Source organism: Pagrus major, chromosome 8, assembly GCF_040436345.1.
Source record: "Pagrus major chromosome 8, Pma_NU_1.0".
In the NCBI taxonomy this organism is placed as follows: Eukaryota; Metazoa; Chordata; class Actinopteri; order Spariformes; family Sparidae; genus Pagrus; species Pagrus major.
In genome coordinates, this window is record NC_133222.1 from 5,177,686 (window position 1) to 5,197,754 (window position 20,069).

A 20,069-nucleotide genomic window follows, 5' to 3' on the forward strand; every position below is an offset into this window, starting at 1 on the left:
TTTACTATACTTAATTTATTTGATAGCATTAGTTACTAGTTACTTTGCAGACATTTTTAAATAAATGTTTTTATTTAATTTACAATCAGATAAAAAAACAAAAAACAAACACTTAGCCAGGTGGATAACACCACTGCTGATAACGCCAAGTTAACAATAAGTATACAGTTTATACATAAATGTGTTTAATTTGCTTTTACTTTTGATACTTAAGCACCTTTATTGCCAGAAAATTACTTCAAAATACTTAACTTCATGTCATATCAGATACTTTTACTCAAGTACCATTCGTGTGGGTGACTTTCACATTTACCAAAGTAATATTTTAACATGATACCTTTTTATTTTTACTCAAGTATGGCTTTTGGGTACTTCACAACATTGCTCATCTCTCCTATTCTGTGAGTTTTGCTAAAGTTTGAGCAAATCAGCAATAATTTCAAGTCCCTCCTGGTTTCAAAATCTTTTCAGTGCTCGTATTCATTCGGAGAAACCAGCCGGGTTCTTAGTGGTGATGTGGAGGTGACCATAGTCTTGTGTGTCAGCCTAATGATGTGTAAAGACGCCTGTATGGAAATGTGTATTTGTGAATCTTTGTGATTGCCCTCAGTGATTGCGTTTTGGTTTTGTATGCGTGTCGGTGATTGTGTGAAACGCTCCTGTTTTCATGCTGCTGCTGTGTGTGTGATTATGTGCTCAGACTTGCTGGCTGGTGGCTGATAATAACACAAGAGGCCGTGTGTTTGTGGATCTCTTAGCCGAGGAGATTCCCACCGTGCTCAGCGTGTCTGGGCTCTGTGTGTTTTTGAGGTTGCACGCGTGACTCCGCCAGCTGTTCTATTCTCCTGTTGGCCCCCTCAACCCTACCCAGCCCTTGTCCCTCGCCGACCCCTCCTTCCCTCAGAGGCCTGCTCTTCATCTGATAAGGGCTGCGCTGGCCAAACCCTCAGCAGAGCTCCTCAGAGCCCCTCAGAGCTGCTCCGTGCTAACAATACACCCTCCTTTCCCCTCCACGCTCACGCCATTTACATGTGAAAACACTGGGTCTTATCTCCAGTTCACTGGAGCTATGGCACACCAGCCAAGAGAGAGTGAGTGTCCGTATATGTGTGAGCAGAGGGGGAAGCAAGTGAGGTGTGAACACCTATGTGGTTTAAATCTATATCTGTACTTGAGTTTTATATCTCTTCCCTTTTTGCCAGTAGAGAAATATTATCAGACACTACATGAGCAAATTAAATGTGCAGTAACCTCAAGAGTCTCATTCAGCACTAGTTGAAGAATTAAGGTCTTTATTGTCAGTGGGATATTAGCCAGCTTTATCGCACTTGCACGGCATCCAATAGCTTATGGCTACGCTAATGCCAAATCAAAGACCCCCAAGAGAGGAAAACTAGTCTCCCTGCTCCATCACCTTGGAATATTGCCACGGCGTCTGTGTGCAATAATCCTCATCTACATGAACATTAACGTCACCACTTTCCTCACCGGCATCAAGACAGCCGACCCAACTGCCACTATTACTCTGCTTCCTTAATGTCACTGTTTGCTCTGCATCATTGCCTGCAGCAACCCAGTCGCCAGCAGCAATGTAGAATTCTGCAAAGCACGGATATGTTGAAACTTTATATTTCTTCCTGTTGCAGCTATGTTTCTATAGGTTCAATTTTCAATTATGTATTGTGACAACACTCTTCTTATGTTCTGGTTAGGTTCAGGCACAAAACCACTTGGTTAGGGTTCGGAAAAAGATCATGTTATGGCTTTAAAGTACCTTTTTTAGCCGCCAAAAACACAGAAGGAGATGTTTGTCGTCACAAGACTGACTTAAAAAAGATATCCACTGCTTTCTAATGTTGAAATGCAGTCTCAAACTGCAGGCATTGGCTTGGCAACTTGACCCTAACTTGCTACTCCACCACCCACATCTCCACATCCTAATATGAAAGTCAGGCTGTAGCATATAATGTGAAAGGGATGACTTGACATGTGTTGTAGAGATTAATTTGGTATGTATGACACGTACATATCATTGGTTTGCAGACACAATAAGGTTGCAAGGTAGATTCATTGTCATTTTTTAAAACATCTGTTTTTAAAAATGTTTTTAACTATGTTTGAGTCCTTTTGTGTTACATCTATTTTGCAAAATGGAGTGTTGAGGATGAGTTCAGGAGTCTCTCTGCCCGGGGAATGAAGCTGCTCTGTAGTCTGGTGATATGGCAGCGGATACTTCTGTATCTTTTGTCAGATGGCAGCAGGTTGAACAGACTGTGGCTGGGGTGGGAGTTGTCTTTTAGCATCCTTTGGCCTCTGTGCAGACATCTCACTTGACCGATGTCGCTGATGCTCTGTAGATGGGTACCAGTGATGTTCTGGGCAGTTTTAATCACCCGCTGTAGAGCCTTCCTGTCTTGGGCCTTGCAGGAGCCCTGCCAGGTTGTGATGTTTCCAGTCAGGATGCTCCTCTGACCAGAATCTTGCTCCAGGATTTAGCCTTCCTAAGTTTCTTTAAGAAGTAGAGCCTTTTCTGTGCTCTTGTAACCAGGGTGGTGATGACAAAAGAACCTGAAACTGTTCACCGGCTCCACCTCAGCTCCACTGACATAGAAAGGGCTGCCCTTTGAGGGCTCCTTGCAGCCCAGTCGCAAGAATAAATTGTTGGCATTGTGTCTTTTTGCAAACCACAGATATGTTAAACTTGAATGTTTCACACGTATCATCAAAATACAACTACAATATGTGTCATATCATGGTGACATGACATCTTTATTTAATGGCTGAGTTTTAGGGGACGACAGTGGTGTGACAGCCAGGTGAGATGGCTGCCAAGCAAGAGACTACTGTGCAAGACAGCATATCAACATTTGTAAGTGTGAAAGCCCTGCATATGTTTAATGAGACATCGAGATATTTTCCCACTATTGGAAACAAAACTGGATGTTTTTCAAAAAAAGATGTCTGGACATTTTCCAGCTGGGAACCGGATACTTTTAATGAGATGTCAGGATGATTTCCAGCCGTGTTTGTGGCAACGAAAGCAGGTATTTTGAGCTAAAACACAATCTTTTTCTAACCCAGTGCACTAACTTGGTCTCATCTTGTGTGGGACAGCATCCTCTGGTCCAGCCACACAACTATTCATCAGCATATGTAGAAATTCCCTTTTGCCAATTCCCCAGCTGCCGGGTGGACAGAGACAGGACAGACAGCAAAAGCGAAGCGTGCAGGCTTTTAATTAAAGTCTGTGTAGTTAAGGGCTCGGGCTAAGCAAACATGGGCCTCCAGCATCAGAGTTTAAGATGAGGCAGAGGAGAACAAGGGCGACGAGAGAAAAGGCACGTTGGATGAGGGAGGAAGGAGGAGGGATGAGGGGAGTGAGAGTGAGAGATGTGCAAGTGTGGGAAGATAAAAGATGAGCAGAGAGGGATAAAGGACAATTAGGAAGCGAGGGGCAGGTAGAGGGATGGATGTGTGCTGTCAGAGATGGTATCACATGTTATCTGATGTGTCATAATGTCATGCGGATATTGGGGTGGGAGGGCGAGATGAGATGCAGGCTTTGGGGAAGACATTACAATGAAAATAGGGGGCGACTGGTGAGATAATATTAATTTATGTATTCACTGAACTAGGTGTCATGTAAGATGTAGATAGTTGCCATGAATCGATGATGTATGCATATCTGAGCTTGAATTAAGACTTTTAACATCAAGGTCTCGAAAGCTACTTTGACAAAGCCTAAATGTGACATGTTAGATTACAACAAGTAGCAGGACAGAAATGTAGAGCTTCACTTTTTGCACATTGGACAACTCTCCCTGAAGACTGTCCACCGTGGTGAGACGGTGACACCTATTGGTCCAAATGTAGAACTGCAGGGCTCCGTTCAGCTGCCAGTATAATAAAAACATTCATGCATGGATATGGATACTGGACTGAAGAGCTGCATGCTGAACAATAATTATGGAAGTAATTATGGATTTATGGAAATGATTAAAGGTTTCAGATGGAAATATTTTATGTTTTTACTCTGTAAGACTGTTTCAAAGACTGTTCATCTCTGCACATGGACCCAGATGCAGAACAAATGACTTTAAAGGTGCCGTTTGTAAGAAAATTAGACTTCTGTGTCTCATACTGATGCTTTGGGATTGTTGGACGGGTCGACCGCCATCCCAAAGCGTCAGTATTTGACGAGTTGGGAAACCCAGAGAGTCATTTTTTGACAAAATGAAAAGTCAACTTTTATAAGAAAAACTTGATTTCTAAGAAAAAGTTTATTTTTAAATCAACTTTGTCTTAGAAAAGTAAATTTTTGAGTCTCATTCCCAACTCTCGTCAAAAACTGACGCTTTGGGATGGCGGCCGACCAGAGATTCAAAAATCAACTTTTCTTACAAATAGCACCTTTTTTAAATACAAAAATAAAAGAAATTGCATTTTTTATATACTGTAATTCTCTTTTTGTATTTTTTCAAACTGCAAATGTACATTTTTCTATTTTACGTGATTTTCAACTTACCTGTTTTTATACTTTTCCAACAGCAAAAATCCCACTTCTGCTGGTTATGTAAATTTTTTTTTAATTAGTAGTTTTATTTCGAACTTGATTTGTAAATGTAAATGTCAGTTTACCATGACAATAAAGACTATTTGAATTGCAACTGAATAGATTTTTTTACTCGAATGCTTTTATCTGACAGATATAATAAGTAGTTACATTGCAGGAGATTTCACATTTAAAAAAAAAAAAACCCATACAATTAACTTTTCCAAGTGATTCCAAGACCTAACCCTAACATAATTAAATCTATTAAACTGTTTAAGGCCCATAAGATTATTTTGTAACACTTTATAATAACCAGCATTAATACATTGTTAATTTCAGTTACTTAAAAATCTACTTTTTTTTACCTAATAACAGCTTCAGAATCATTTTAATGCTACAGTGTCTGGTAAAAGGGTGAGTGGTGTCTCTGTCTCAGCCACTCCACCCCCCTATCACTTGTTTCTGCACTATGCCAAATCGCACAACATTTCTACATAATGTTGCTTTAAATAACTGTTGAAGGCCAACAGAGTCAAAATTCTTCAATCTATATTTTGATATCGAGGAGCTAAGAGTAGCTTTTCCTTGACCAGCTGCATCAGAACCCACAATCGTGTCATAGATAATAATATTATCAGTCACAAGGGTCATTTTTACTGCAGAACAAGTACTTTTGATGTTTAAAGTACATTTTGCTGATAACCCTTCTGCACTCTCCACACACAGTTTAGACGCCGATGGCTGAATCTTTATTATTCGCTGATCTGTGATCTAATCTCTGTCAGTCTGGGGCGCCGGCAGCTGGCGGTTCAGCTAAAGATTTTTACAATATATAGATTTTGACGATATATTAAGTTGCTGAGAAAATGTAATATTAGACCTCCAAGAAGTATCATACAGACACAATCTGAGTCAGAATTTTATATTACTTTCGATGTACAGAATACAAGAGATAAAAAGATCACGATGGGCAAACGTCACAAATATGTCAATAACTAACCTCATGAGATCAAATCAGAAGAAGAAAAATGGAACATGATCTTAAAACACAACCAAGATATAAACAACAGAACAGACAAGACTGGTAGAAATTTTGTCCTGAGAAATATTTTCCAGTTTTTTTTTTACAGCAAATAACATGAATTCTGTTTTACTCAATAAACCTTTTGCACATTTTAATAGAATAACGGCACAAACACTTGTGAAAAATCATTCCTTTGGAGGGTAACAGCCTTGGGTTAAGGTTAATAATGATTATCTTTGGTTTGATTGTTTTTTCTTGGGCCTGCATTATCACGGCTGGCTCTGGAGGAAAAAGTCAAAATGCAAAGCACAACAACATTTACACATTCATCTCTTCCTTTTAAACTCTACCTTTTTAAATAGATCTCTTTACTTTCCCCTTTCTGCTATGTACAGTGTCCAACGAACAACGGTCAAAACACAACAGTACATTTATAAACACAGATCCTTCAGATATGGGTATCATCAGTCATTGTCTAACACTACTGAGGATGATTTTTCAAGAATGATTCACAACCAGAGTTACATACATTTAAAAATCTCAAGCAAAATGTTAACAATCTGATTATTTTTGTCATGTGAGCTTACTGTAATATATCAGATCAAGCTTATGTTTTTATAGGTTTTTAAAATGGCTGTTTATGCCCACAAACACATCACATACAAAGGCACTCATGGCCGACCTGGCACAGAATAAGGCCTCAACAAAAAAATCATTCGTATTTCCTTTTTGTCTCTACATAACATCATTATTGGTCTTCAAGCAGAAAAGTTATATTTGCTGACAGCGGTGGTTCTTTTGCTTAGAGGAATGATCTGTGAAACTCACTTACATAATTTCTGCTCAGCATTATTTAAAAAAAAAAAAATCTCAATGGTCCTCTTCACATTTTTTTTAGCTTGAATTTAAGCAAACGACAACAAGAAATACTGTGAACATGATTGTGAAAAAGGTACAAGGCCTCCACTGCTCTTTTATGATGACAACCCTGATTCCAAAAAAGTTGGGACAGTGTGCTAAATGTTTATAAAATCATTTATACAATCGTGTGACTCACAAGGAGCTGAACCTCATCCCATCCTTGCTCGCCTTTCACACCCAATCACGATACTATCACCTGTAATGTATCTGTCTACCTGTCTACCGTCTTTTGCGTCCCTGTCCCAACTAGTTTGAAACATGTTGCTGGCATCAAATTCAGAATAAACATATATTTACAAAAATCTATGAAGCTGATGAGGTAAAACACTAAATAAATTGTCTCCGTACTGTTGTAATTGAGTATACGTCTAACAGGATCAGCAAATTATCACATTATGTTTGATTGAACATTTTTAGGGAACTGGGGTTGTTTCCTTTTGAGATGTTTCTCATCAACTCTGTGAAAACACATCGTTAACATGAGTTTGAAGTCGCAGTAAAGAAGTTACAAAATGATGTTTTTTACTACAATCAGTTCAGTGAAGCCGTATAATCAGGTCACTGTTGAAAGGACTGCTTAAAAAGGTTTGAGTACCTCTAGACTGAGCTGCTCTTGATTTGTGTTTGTTAAACTATTAAACATTTTACACAACACTACTGCACCGTCTAAAAGTGTAAAAATCGGCTTCAGTAAGAATAAGGCGCGTCATTGCTAAAACCATCGAAGAAGAGCAAGTCATCAAATGTAGCAGTAACTCTACAGTACAGGTTTCATCTAGCATTCAGGTACTTTACAATTTAACACAATAATAATTATATAATTTTAAACTCCACTATGGAAAATATGGTAGATGTGAAATATTGTGTACAGTGAGGAGTAGTCCCAGTGCTGCCAATGTGTGTTACACCATTCATGATTATACTATAACAGAATGACAATTTCAGGTGTTATCATCTTATATATGTCAATGATTACGTTAATGATTGGCAGTTTAACTCCAGCTTGATAGGTATCATGGACAGTTTTTTCTTCAAGGGGAGAACAATTCAATTGAACTGAAGTGATGAATGAATGTGTGACTGATTTAAGGTGTAGTGCAGCCACGACCCCAGCAGGGGGCGCCAGCACACAAGATCAGTCTAGCAGGAGGAGCTCGTCTCATTCCAGTGCTTCAGTCAGCCGATGTGTGGGCAGCCGGTTCAGGGCCCTGTTTATTCCAACAGTCTGCGAGTCCCTGTTGATTCTCCTCAGCGGGTCTCAACTGTGGACCGTTTCTGGCCTCTCGTGGTGCCTTGCAGCCTGCTCCTTCAGTCTGGCAGTCTCTCCTGTCTAACTACGGTCTCTAAGTTCTACAAGAGAGTGACTACAGCTGCTCCGACTCCTCTCTGGAGCTTGAACTCGGCTGAGTGCCCGAGGCCACAGTTCTGGGTGTGGAGGGTGCGGAGGGATGTGCTGTGGGGTAGCTCAAAGGGTCTTGTGGGCCCTCGTACTGAGGCAGCTCGCCTTCTGATGGAAGCTCCCCATCAGGGAGGTATGGGGGAGGCGGGAGATCAAACCAGGGAGGCCGACTGAGGGGAAAAAATAGAAGATAGAGGAAGAATATGATGTTAGGGCCATGAGCTACTACATACGGACTGTACAATGAGTATTTTTTTTGACTGGGACCAGCAGCTAGCGAAGCAGGGTGTACAACCTTTCTGACAAAATAACTTGCATCTGTGTGTATAAAAAAAAAATAATATATGAGAAAAATATTATGCTGTATTAAAATAATACACTGAATTAGATTATTCTTTGCTAGAGAGACATCTTTCTGCGCCACTATTTTGTGCTTTTTGCTTAAGTCAGGTTTTCAGTGCAAAGCTTTATGAATACAGAGATAATAAACTTCCACAGAGCTGTGAGAATCATTATTTCTTTCACCTGACATCCAGAACAGCTTGTGAGTAGGATGGGGGTGAGTCCATGGAGAGTCCGGAGGGATACAAGGTTCCAGACAGCAGCTGCAGTGCCTGCGGAGTCGAGCGGTACTGTCCCGCTGCGGTTGGGGAGCCGGGGGAGAGGCCTGCACCTCCGGGGTGGACGTGGCCCCGGTCCAAGATGACCAGACGGGACAGCAGCAGGGGCTGGTGGTGGTGGTGGTGATGCGAGCTCCCTCTTACGCCTCTGGGCAGCAGGACGCTCCGCTTCCTCTGGTGGTGGAGCACCAAAGCGAGCAACGCCACCACCAGGACGAAGATGACGGCACTGCCGATGACGGCGTAGGTGATGCTGGGGTAGTAGCGCAGGCGATAGTCCAGTGTCACAAAGTCCTGTCCTGGAGCTTCTGTAGGGGGGGGAGAAGAAGGAGATGAAGAAGAAATTAAGAATGATGCAGAAGGTTGGGGGGGAAAAAAAGGAAGGATGGAGGGGAAGAGGAAGAGGGAAACAATTAAAGGGAACAGGAGATTGAGGAAATGGGAGGATGAGTTTTGGAGCTGCAGAGCCAGGGGAATTGAGAAGGGAGTTAAGGAGAGACGCATGAATTTCAAGCAGTAAATTGTTTTCAGGTTCACGCTGAAATGTGTTCAGTGTGATTCAGATGAGAGGGAGAGAGATAATAAGCATAATGGCAGCCAGACTCTCCCTGTGAGCATCCAGAGACAAGGAGAACAATTTGAGCCTAGTAGAGGCTAGTCGTGAGCCTCTAGTTCAAAAGTGTGGACCTCACTTTTCATCATGAAGAAAGGGAAAGAACAGAGAGTCTAAATAGTCCTTTGCGAGTACAAAACAGCTTAAAGCAGTTATAGATAAAACACGACTCGAGTTGTTCTGCACTGAAGACGATAGAAGGCAGAGGAGCACCAGGGGCTGTCACAGATTGCCATGTTTGTCGCAGGGAAACGGGGGCGTCTGCAAACTAGGAGTCCAGGGAACTTAAAGTTGACAATGAGAAGATGATGATGGCCAGCAGTAAGGAACGAAGAGCAGCGAGCTCGCTGCCTGTAACGAGTGCAGTGCAGTGCAGCTTATTATTCCAGATGGGATGAGGGGAATAGCGCTTAAACATTTCCGCTGACTGATATTACAGTGTGAGAATTTCAATCAGGCACTCGGGGTGAGGCTCATGTAAATATCGCTCCTGCTGCTCACCGGCAGACAGTACTTTTGTATTATGGAGGGAGGGAGGGAGGGAGGGGAAGGAATCCTATTTATTACGGCGCTGCAGTCAGGCTGTGCTAATGAGGAATGAGCTATATAAAAGTATTTTACAGTTGCTGTTTCAGTTCAAATTACACTAATGCCTCAGGGGGCTGTAAAGATCAAACCTTGGTGCGGCTCCTAAAAAGTTCAATACACCCTTTGGAGTACTTCCAATGTTCTGTATTTGAGGTTTCTGTGCATAGCAGACTGTGTGTATCAACGGCTAATATACGCTTTAAAGGACTCATATCTCTGTCCACTAGCCATCATGCGGACAGTTGGGGATATTGCCCAGAGAGCTTGCCAGGAAATGACCATTACGAGAGATCTCGGGGTTGAATCAATAGTCCGAAAACGCCATCTGTAAGGATTAGATCCCCTGAAACTGCAAAGCAGCCAAGCCTTTTTGGAGCTTTTTGAAGTATTCAGGGCTTACATAGACTTACAGGCTCTTGGGGGATATTGTATTTAGCACAGGGTAAAGATCCCCCCCCGCTTACAATCTAGATCGACAGGGCCTCGGAGAATTAAATAAAGGTGCAGAGCTCCACAAAAAGTCACTTACACTGAGTTAAAGGTCAGAGACACAAACTAAAGTGCCTGATAAAAGAAACTCCACTTTCTGATTCCAAACAGATTAAGTGATACACTTTTTATATGTGCTGGAATTCAAATCATGTTTTCATAGAGGTCAAAATGTGAATCTTAAAGGAATAGTTCCACATTTTGGGAAAAATGCTTATTTGCTGTCTTGGCAAGAGTCGGGTGAGAAGATGGATAATACGATTTCAAGCTAGCCTGGTTTGTTTAAATACAGTATGTAACGTCTGTCAGCTGCCACTGCAGATTAAATTCTACATGACTCGACGTGGCAGAAATGTTCATGTTTGAGGAAATAAAGTTAGATTTTGTTTCATCACGATGGCTGACTCCCTTCCTCACTCTGATGTATCATCAGGTGTTTACCTGCAAGTGAAAAGCCTTCGTCTTAGACATGAAATGTCACAGGTTATATCGTCAAGCTGTACAAAAACAAACAGACAAAGCTATAATTGCATGCCTCTGTGCGCTAGTCAAGCTGCTGTGTTCCCTCATGGCGTTTCTGGAGTCCAGGCTGGTCCAGGAGGAGACTGTTCCTTGCCAAGAAATAGTTTGGCACATAACCCCCATAACACTGCAATGTGTGCATCTATTATTCAGTTCTTTGTACAGATTAAATAAATGAGATATGATGTGTTAATTGATGAGCTCATAAGCAGATTATGTTACTTTAGCGAGGCTAAGTGTCTCCCTCTGTCTCCAGTCCATATGCTAGGGTAAGCTCACCAGTTGTGGGCTTCTTTGAACAGACAGATATGTGGGTGGTATCAATCTTCTTATCTTACTCCTGGCAAGAATATGATTAAATGAATATATCTTCCCAAGTGTCAAACAATCCTTTAAGAAAACGGTGCTGGGGGTTAGAGATACTATCAAAGCTCAGAATTTGCCAGAGCACCTGTGTGGACGTAACTAGAAGCTATCATTAGAGGAGGAGTTTTCGAGCTTGTTTTCCTTTTTCTTCCAGACACCACGCTGCATGTTTCCTCTGTCTACCTGACCTTGAGGGCCTGTGGGAGTCTTCAGCTGTTGTGTGTGTTTGTGTTTGTGTGTGTGTGCAGACATACTGTTGAATTCAAAACAACTACCACTCTGGCATACAGCCTATTTATGTACCAGTGTGTAGTCAGGGGCCTCATGCCTTAATTAAATCTAATCTAATTCAGATGCTCCACCCGCCCGCTGCCCCAACCAGGCACCAGCCAATAAAACAAGCCCCCCTCGACCCCTCCCTTGTGATTTGAAATTGGCTAGTCCTTCACGCTACCAATTAACTATGAACTGGACTCTCAGCAGAGAAAGGCCAAAACAAAGAAGAATTATTTCCATAATTACCTAGTATAAAAAAAGCACAAATAAAGAGATCCCACCGCTGCCACCCCTACGCTGCCTATCAGGTTTCAGTGCAGTCTTCTGGGAGCAGAGAGAAACGCACACAAAAGGAACTCATAATGCTGTAACATTAACAATGGGAGCCTATTCGGTACATTAGCGATAGAGGCCTCAAAGGCTGTTTCAAATAGCACGGGAGATGAAAAGACAGGCAGAAGACGAGAAAGAGACTGAAGCTCATTTTCTGTAAGAGCAGAGAGGTCCTGTGTGTCTGCCCCCCCTTCTGTGTGTGTGTGTGTCTGTGTGTGTGTGTGTGTGTGTGTGTGACTGTAATTTGCATTCATGTTTTGAGCTGTCACTTGCAGTTATAGCAAAAGGAAGGTGTGATCATCACATGCAAGGACAGGTGAGGGGGCTTCAACAATAATGATGTAATTGTGAATCAAAAGAGAAGAGTGCTCATCATACCGTACGGACACATGCACACATTATGTCCTTTGATAGCAGCAGTTACTATCGGCTTTTATCTGCGAGTCTTATTTTTTTAGTTTCTACCAGTGAATTTAATCTCTATGAAGAATGGATTCACACATCAAAGTCCAGGATGGCTGAGATTTTGTTTTTTTGAGGCACATCAAAGGAGAAAGCCACAAACCCGACGACTCTGATGCAATCTACTTGTTTTAAAATGATATGAATCAACATGTTGCCTCCTTTCAAATAAAAACCAGCAACCGTCTGACTGACATATGATATAATATACGACAGGTAATTCAAAACAGTACATTTCAGAGTGTTTTGCTGGCTTTTTACTGTGTACCAAATCCATTTGATGGAACTGTCATCATCAAAGTTAGAGATCAAAGTTCAGACCAAAGCTTTCTCGTCTCGTCAAACTCGACATGAAAGGCTCAAGTGCATCCGTGCTGTCAACCAATGGCAAAGCTGCCTGGACACTGTTGGCTTCAGAAGAGGGGACGTCTAAAGTGAAGGAAGCGTTCAGCTCGTTCAATTTCATACAAGTCTCGTGTGATGTGACAAAAAATTTAAATTCTTAAGAAACCGCTGGCTTAGTGTCAGTCAGGATACGAGTACTACTACAGTGGTTCCCCAACCCTGTGTAGGCCTACATGTGCTCCGACTGGTAGTTCTGTTGCCAGAGGGTAACTTGTTAGCAAGCAAGCGTAAAGACTCAACAGTTAGCCATACTTCCAACAATTTATCTATTACTTAAAGCTAAGTATGGTCGAAATAGTTCACTTAAAGTAAAGAATTAAGGGTTTAAATGGTTAATTAATACATGGTTAATAAAACTAGAATAATAGAAATGGTTGCTAAATAATAAAAGTTGAAATTGTGAAGTAACAGATAAATGGTTGAAATATTCAGTTTTTTTCGCTCCAAGTGGTCGTCATACAAATGCAAACTTGGCCCAGCTGACCTTAACACTGACTATTCAATTATATGAAAAGATTATTGTAATAATTAACCTTTTTGTCGAGGGTTGTCTACCTGAATTGAATGAACTATTTTTGACCTTTGCTTTGACTTTTTTTTTTTTTTTTTACATCAATGGACTTCAAGGCTGCTTTTGAATGTGAAAAGATGAATCTACTGATCGCGTTTAATATCAGGTAACTTTCAAAAACTGTGAAACTCGTCCAGTGGTGTTGGCACCTCTAACAGTGCTTCTATGCTGCGTTCATAAACTCATAAACCTTCCATATGTGCAGGCTTGGGGGGGGGGGGGGGGGGGGGGGGGGGTGGTGGCAAGGTGCAGCCTTTCAACTCAGCCACTTTAATTACATCAGAGTGCCTTTCCTCCACATCACTCCCCTCCCATCCCGTCCTCCCCTCTTGCCTCCTCGCCACCACGCCTATGCCTTTTGTTTCCCCCTCTTGTCTCTCCTCTAATGCCTCCCACCTCCTCCCTCCTCCTCCTCAGCTTTGAGCTTTTCCTCTCCTGTCCACCCGCTATCCCACTCTGCTCCCCTCTCGTTGTTAATTTACTGTCGTGGAGATGACATGTACCTTGCCTTTATGATATACAACAACTGCACTCACCCTGGATTATGCACTTAATACAATGCTTATAACAAAAGACAAAAAACAAATCAAATCACTCTGTGTTTCCCCACTTTCTCTTCTTTCCTTTCAAACTCTCCCGCATTGTTTCCTCTTTCACTGCTGTTTCTCTCTCCAATAGTCCACCACTCTATTTTTTTTTTTGCATTTCATTATCTGCTGCCTGCATCAATCTTATTACCCCTGCATGAGAGGAAAGAATTATAGGGACACAGTGAGGTCACAGACAGCAGTGGACAGAGGAGAGGAGATGAAATAGGACGTAGGTAGGAACAGATGAAGATATGTCCAAAGGGAGAGGGAGGAGACATAAGCAGGGTGTCTTTTGAAGTATCATGTGCACACATCTCATCTCCTCCACCACAGACCTAGAAAATTGAACTCCACACACGCTGCTCCAAACAAGCCTTAAATCTATCACAAGAGTCAGAGTCACAAAAACCCCCTTCTGGAACGTAATCCTTCTGCCTGGATCCCTTTTTGTGCTTTTTCTCTTCTACATCTTTCAGCCATCCTTTCCAAACATGCATAACAATGCTTATTTTATTCAACTGTTTCCCTTTTATCTTATATTTTTGTGTAAAGAAGCGACCCAGTATCACCCCAAAGCATGTAACATACCCGCCGCTCAACCAGGTCAGTGTCCAGTTTTGTACAGCACATGTTCTCTTAACGTCCAGTTGGACTTTTAAAATAAAGCTTCATCAGGACATTTAAGGTGATTGTCTCAGTTTGGTTGGTAAAACTACTTGGTTATGTTTTGTAAAAAAAAATCATGGTTTGGTTAAAATGACTACTTCCTTAAAGGTCGGGTTTGTAGGATTTAGTGGCATCTAGTGGTGAGTTTGCAGAGTGCAACCAACTAAAGATCCCTTGTTTCTCTTCTCTTACCTATGGTGGATTTTTGAAACATCCTTCTCTATATATCTTCTCTATTCTGTGCTATTGTTTGTATTGTATTGTAGAAACATGGCGGTGCAACATGGCCGACTCCCTGGAAGAGGACGTGCTCACTTTGTCGACATAAAGGCAATGAAATTACAACTCTTAGTTTCAGGTTTTCATACCTGAAATCCTCCTAAATACTACACACCGGACCATTAAAACAATCAACGTTGATGTAAGGTTTCAAGCAAGATATGAACCCCAGTCTCCTGTGTGACAGCCTGTTTTACAGTCTGTTTGACCAATCCATCCTCTAGGGAGCTGCAGAGTTTTTTATATTACATGCTATTACACACTTTGGTGTTACAATTTACAAGAACGGCAGAATATACTCGTTTTGAGGTCATTTAGAAACAGCGTGGCAATAACATGCTGTTTCTCTAGCAATAAGCATAGATATAGTCTATCCAACTGCAAAAAGGCCCACTATACGCATATCTTAAAGTCACAGTGAATTGAAAGTGTTAATCTTCAGTGATGTGAAGTCTGTATTCCTGGGAGAAACCGGAATCTGCGAGCAGGGTGTCATCAAAAATACTTTTTTCATTTCAAAAGTAGAGAAAAAGAGATTTTGATATATAATGTAATTTTAAAAAATTGACACATATTTTGCATGTAACAAGATGTAAGAGGGTTATTAAACAGGATTATCGCACAAAGTTCTCATTAAAACATTTATTGGCTGAAATAAAGTAAGAATATAAAAGCACTAAGGTGTGGATGAAGGTTCTCAGTCATCCAGATCGTACTATATAATACGATATAGCACTTAGAAAAGAACTGGATGAGAAAAAATATTGGTGCACACAAACATGGCCCAAAAAAAGAACATTGTACACAGCTACTGAAGCAAAGTGAGGGCTGATGTTAGTGCACAATAGGCTATTGAGAGCGCGGTGATTAAAACAAGCTCTAAAGCGCTCTTTTGTCTGTCTTTAATCAAACTACGCTGCAGATAAACAGCAGACACGCTGTTGTGTTGCTGAGATACATTCCTTTATCCTGATTGGCTACCTTCCACTGAATATGCAAAATAACAACTGTCAGGATACGCTCATCTGAAGATGAATGAGCGAAATAAAATGAAAAGAAATCGGGCTAATAAAAGACTCCACATATCTTAATTGCAACACTTAAAACGCCTCTGAATAAAGGGAATGGTGATATCTCCCCCCCCTTCTGGCTCATTCCTGAGGGAAAAGATGGGGCCTGGCCACATGTGCCGTACTTTCCCTACTCACTGAAGACTCATTTCACATTCACAAAGTGCCATCTTTAAAAAGAGTCCAAAGTGAGGGAAAAAAAGCAATCATCCTTTCGCTCCGGCATTCCAGGGTTTGCCGCTACGTGTCTAGTTCGGCTGTCTTCAGCTGATACTGTAGAGGCTGGTCACAGCGGTGCTTCCCCTGACTGCAGAGTCACTTTGTCTGACGCTAATTACAGGTGTGAGGCTCCTGGCTCATTTGGCAGCCCTGCTGCCACAGTAACGCCCACAATGGCAGAGTGATAAAACGAGATGCTGAACCAGTGACAGGCTTTGCCAGCGAGGAGAGGGAGAGGGAGAGGAAGGGAGGAGGGAGAACCACGAGGGGGCAGGCGGTTCTCATGTTTACTTGGCAACACACACACATTTACTCAGGCACAGTCACACTCCATCCGTTGTATTGGGCGGGCATCCAGAGCAGAGGGAGGGGTGTGAACTGGGTTGAGGGGTGGGTTAGGGAGTAGAGGGTGTGCGGCGGGGGGCTCTGCCATCTGGCTTCAAACACCAGCAAAAAGATGCAATTAACACACAGCCCACAAATACCAAGCACATGCCAATGAGGCGTATACTATACATGCATGAAGATACTCGAAATGTGACTTAATCAACTTACCTTACAGTAAGTTCATCCGAAAAACAAAGATCAAACACATCCACGCACCCACGCACTTGAACACAGACTGCTTTCAGATGCTCATGCGAGAAAAAAAAGTAAAAAAAATACAGCAATACAAACAAAATCCCACAAATCCTTTCATCCTGGGCCAGAACGAGCTAACTAAACCCATGCCACATGGTGGAGAAATGTGAAAAAAAAATTAGGGGGGAAAACTACAAACAGCAACTTGTGGGTTATTTGGTGCACTTTCTTCTCGTCAGACAGCGCAGCCAACAGCAGAGTGGAAGCCAGAGGGTGAAAAACAAACTCTTAAAAGTGACTCTGTGGTTATGGTCACAATAAACTCTGCTAAAAAGGATCATAAAACTGAAACTCTCCAACTTTTACCATCTTTCTGACCCAATTTACACCTTCGGTTAAACTAAAGTCTGCATCTGGAATATAAAAAATCACTCCGCTGCATTTACTCTCAGTCTTTATGTTGTCTGAGTCGTCCCTGCATTGTGATTTGGCCACATTTTTTTTATGCACACTATGCAAAGCAGGCGAGGAGGTGGAAAGGCAGAAGGGTTATCTATTCTCAACAAAGAAACACGTAGGTGAGGCGAGGTTATTGTTGAGAATGCACCTTTTCTTTCTCTGAGGGAAGCGACTGAAAAACGACAAGTTGGTTTTTACAGCTATTGTGTTTTGCAGCAACTGTGAATGTTTGACTTTGGAGAGAAGAATTGTCCTTTTTTTGGTGCATTTTCTTGCCGAGCCTGTCGTGATTTTATTTCTACCTCTATGAGTGGACACTGTCTGATGCGATCCTATCACTCTGCCAGCCAGATGAACTCCAGAGGTGGTCTGGCTGATCCGGTCACGTGCTGATAGTGTTCGTGCGCCTTCCATTAACATACAATCTTCTATATCTAGATTAAGACACCCAGATACAGATCAAACTTAAATTCCCACACATAAATGGGGTCCATGCCTCACCTCCATTGCAGCTCACATGTTTTCACTATTGCACTCGAGATGTATGGTGTTTGTTTGTGTGCAAGTGGCTTACCGGTGAGACATTTCCACTCAGGCAACACTGATAAATGGCTTGTGATACAGGCCTCCTCGCTATGAAACTATGAAAGGCAAACATATATTTTATCTAACAGAGACCTGGAAACACTTTTCATTAGGGTTGCTGCTTGACACGATGTTTTGGCAGCAAATTAAATACTTTATCGCTCTGACCTGACAAAGCCTTTTGAGCAACTGCCTTCATGCAGTAGCTTCAGGCTGCCTGCATTTTAAAGTGAGAGCCATCACCAAACTTAAAAATATAATATGTAACATTTCTGTATTAAAATGTCAAAAAACGACTGAGATGTGTGCTTAGATTTCTCCAACAATGTTCAAAGACAGAGAAATCAATAATTTTTCTCAAGGTTGCAGTGTGTTTCATTGGTCGCCTGTCGCCTAGAACTTTTGGGAGAGAATCCGAGAGTAAGGAAGGAAGGAAACAAACATAACTTAACCTTTAAAGGTGCAATATGTAAGAATTTTAATGCTAAAATTATCGACAGTGAAGAAATAACTGTTTTGATGTCACGTCAAAGACGTCTACGTACTGTGTTGAAGAGATATCTACTGAAGTTAGCATGCTAACCAGCTAGCCCTGGGACTTAACACTTTTTCCTCCCAGCAGTCCAAAGCTCCTGTGCTAGTGGTGTATAACACCAACATTGCCCTGGTAATCTGACTAACTGCACGTCTAACTGAGCTAACAAGCTAACAGTAGCCGTCATGGATGTATAAAAATAATACAGTTAGCAATTACTCAGATGAAATGCTGCCCTTATTTGTTGTACCTTTAATACATTACCTTGTCTGTGAACCTAATTTCTACCAGCAATGGTGGATTTTTAAAAATAGGGGGGTGTGTGTACTATTTTATCTCCCGTTTTCCAGAAGTCAGGGTTTTCACCTCTTTCTCTCCTGTGTGATCATCTCTTGTCGTCCTCTGTTTTGTGATATTGTTTTTAAAAAACCTCGGTGCCAACAAACTTTTCCCCTGGTGGGACATGAAAGATTGATCGATTGAAAGCTCCTTTGCCAAGCCACGCTGGGAAGCAAAGCATGTTAACTGTTCTCTGACAGGACTGTTTCAGATCCCTTCAGCATCCCCGTATTAATATTCATGTCCCATGCTGTCACCCTGTTCCTGTTGCTGTGCCCTGTCATGTACTATATGTCTGTTCTCGTTAGCATGCAGAGAGAAAGAAGGAATTAATGGGCAGGCTGGATATGTCTGTGTGTATGTGCGCGTGGTACTCTATACGCCTGCCTATCTTTTTTTTTTCTCATTAAGAACTTCTGCATATCTTAATAGTTTCATGGAAGAGAGCATAAAAGTGCCTGCGTTGTTTGTGTTTGCCCTTGTTTTTGTCTGCTTCTAATTCTGTCCTTCTGTCCGTCTGTCTGTATATCTCCCAGTGTGTGTGTGTGTGTGTGTGTGTGTGTGTGTGTGTGTTTGAGTGGCGCTTTGGGGAAGGGAGGTTTTCATGCTTCATCGCGCCTCTATTTGCCTGTCCTGTAATAACTTGTCTGCTCCATTGCTTGCGACTATCAGACCCCCCCCCCATAACACTCAGTCACAGCTTACTGTGGGCCGGCTAGAAGAGCGGAGGGGAGGTGGGTTAGAGTTAATGGATGACTTCGGCATCTAGAGAACATCCACTAAAGAGGTGGAGGTGGAGGAGGAGGAGAGTGGAGGAGGTTGCTGGGAAGAGCAGGACAGGGACGTGGAAGGGCAGGTGAAAGGAAAACAACTGACTGATAATACTTCAGGAGCAGCTATTACACAAAGGTTAAATGTTCACTGTTAAATAATAAAGAGCAAGGTTAGAAAAGTAGTAGAGCTGAGAAATGACATGAGTACTACTACAATAAGTATTTCTAATAACGAGTTATTAGGCGTATTTAAAAACAAATTAGGGGTGGAAATCACAAGGCACCCCTGGATTCAATTCGATTCTGATTCATTATATACATGATTTATTTTTCTCTCACTGTGTGACTACTTGCTAGATTAAATCAGTGTTTATAACGATCCACAAACAGATTAATTTACTTCCATTATCTTTGCTCATGCTCACCAGAACTCAAGAAATAGCCTAAAACATAAACGAGATGCCTGTTTCACATCAGCTAAGTTAAGTTAAGCAGGGAGGAACGTACGGCCTGGACAGGTCTTACAGGATTGTTACAGCCCACAATGTCAAGATTCGATTACTGAGTTTTCTGCATGAGAAATAATGTAACAAGAGGAATTGTGATTCATCTGAGAATCAATTTTTTCGACTATAAAATGATATTTGCAGGTGTTTTGGATTTTTTTAAACCATCACGGCTCACAGCATCTTGCGACCATCCAACCTGACTGGCCTGGGGCGGTCCCCTAGGGAGGAAGAGAACCGGGACAAGAGCCATGCTAATCCGGCTTGGTTTTAAGGCTGCTCCTTAAAGATACATTCCTGCATCTGCATCTACTTGGATGGTGTG

The 20,069-nt window shown here is 41.8% G+C and overlaps 1 protein-coding gene across 1 annotated transcript in view; it reads right to left on the reverse strand.

The window, feature by feature from the left end:
* Positions 1–5,458: 5,458 nt before the first annotated feature.
* The window catches only part of ldlrad3 (low density lipoprotein receptor class A domain containing 3), an 82,465-nt gene continuing 67,854 nt past the window's right edge, over positions 5,459–20,069 (reverse strand). The window contains exons 5-6 of the mRNA XM_073472316.1: positions 8,422–8,824; positions 5,459–8,066 (exon numbers count right to left, since the gene is read on the reverse strand). Of these exons, the coding sequence (XP_073328417.1) occupies positions 7,862–8,066; positions 8,422–8,824 (608 nt within the window). The 3' untranslated portion in view covers positions 5,459–7,861. The remainder of the gene's footprint in view (positions 8,067–8,421; positions 8,825–20,069) is intronic.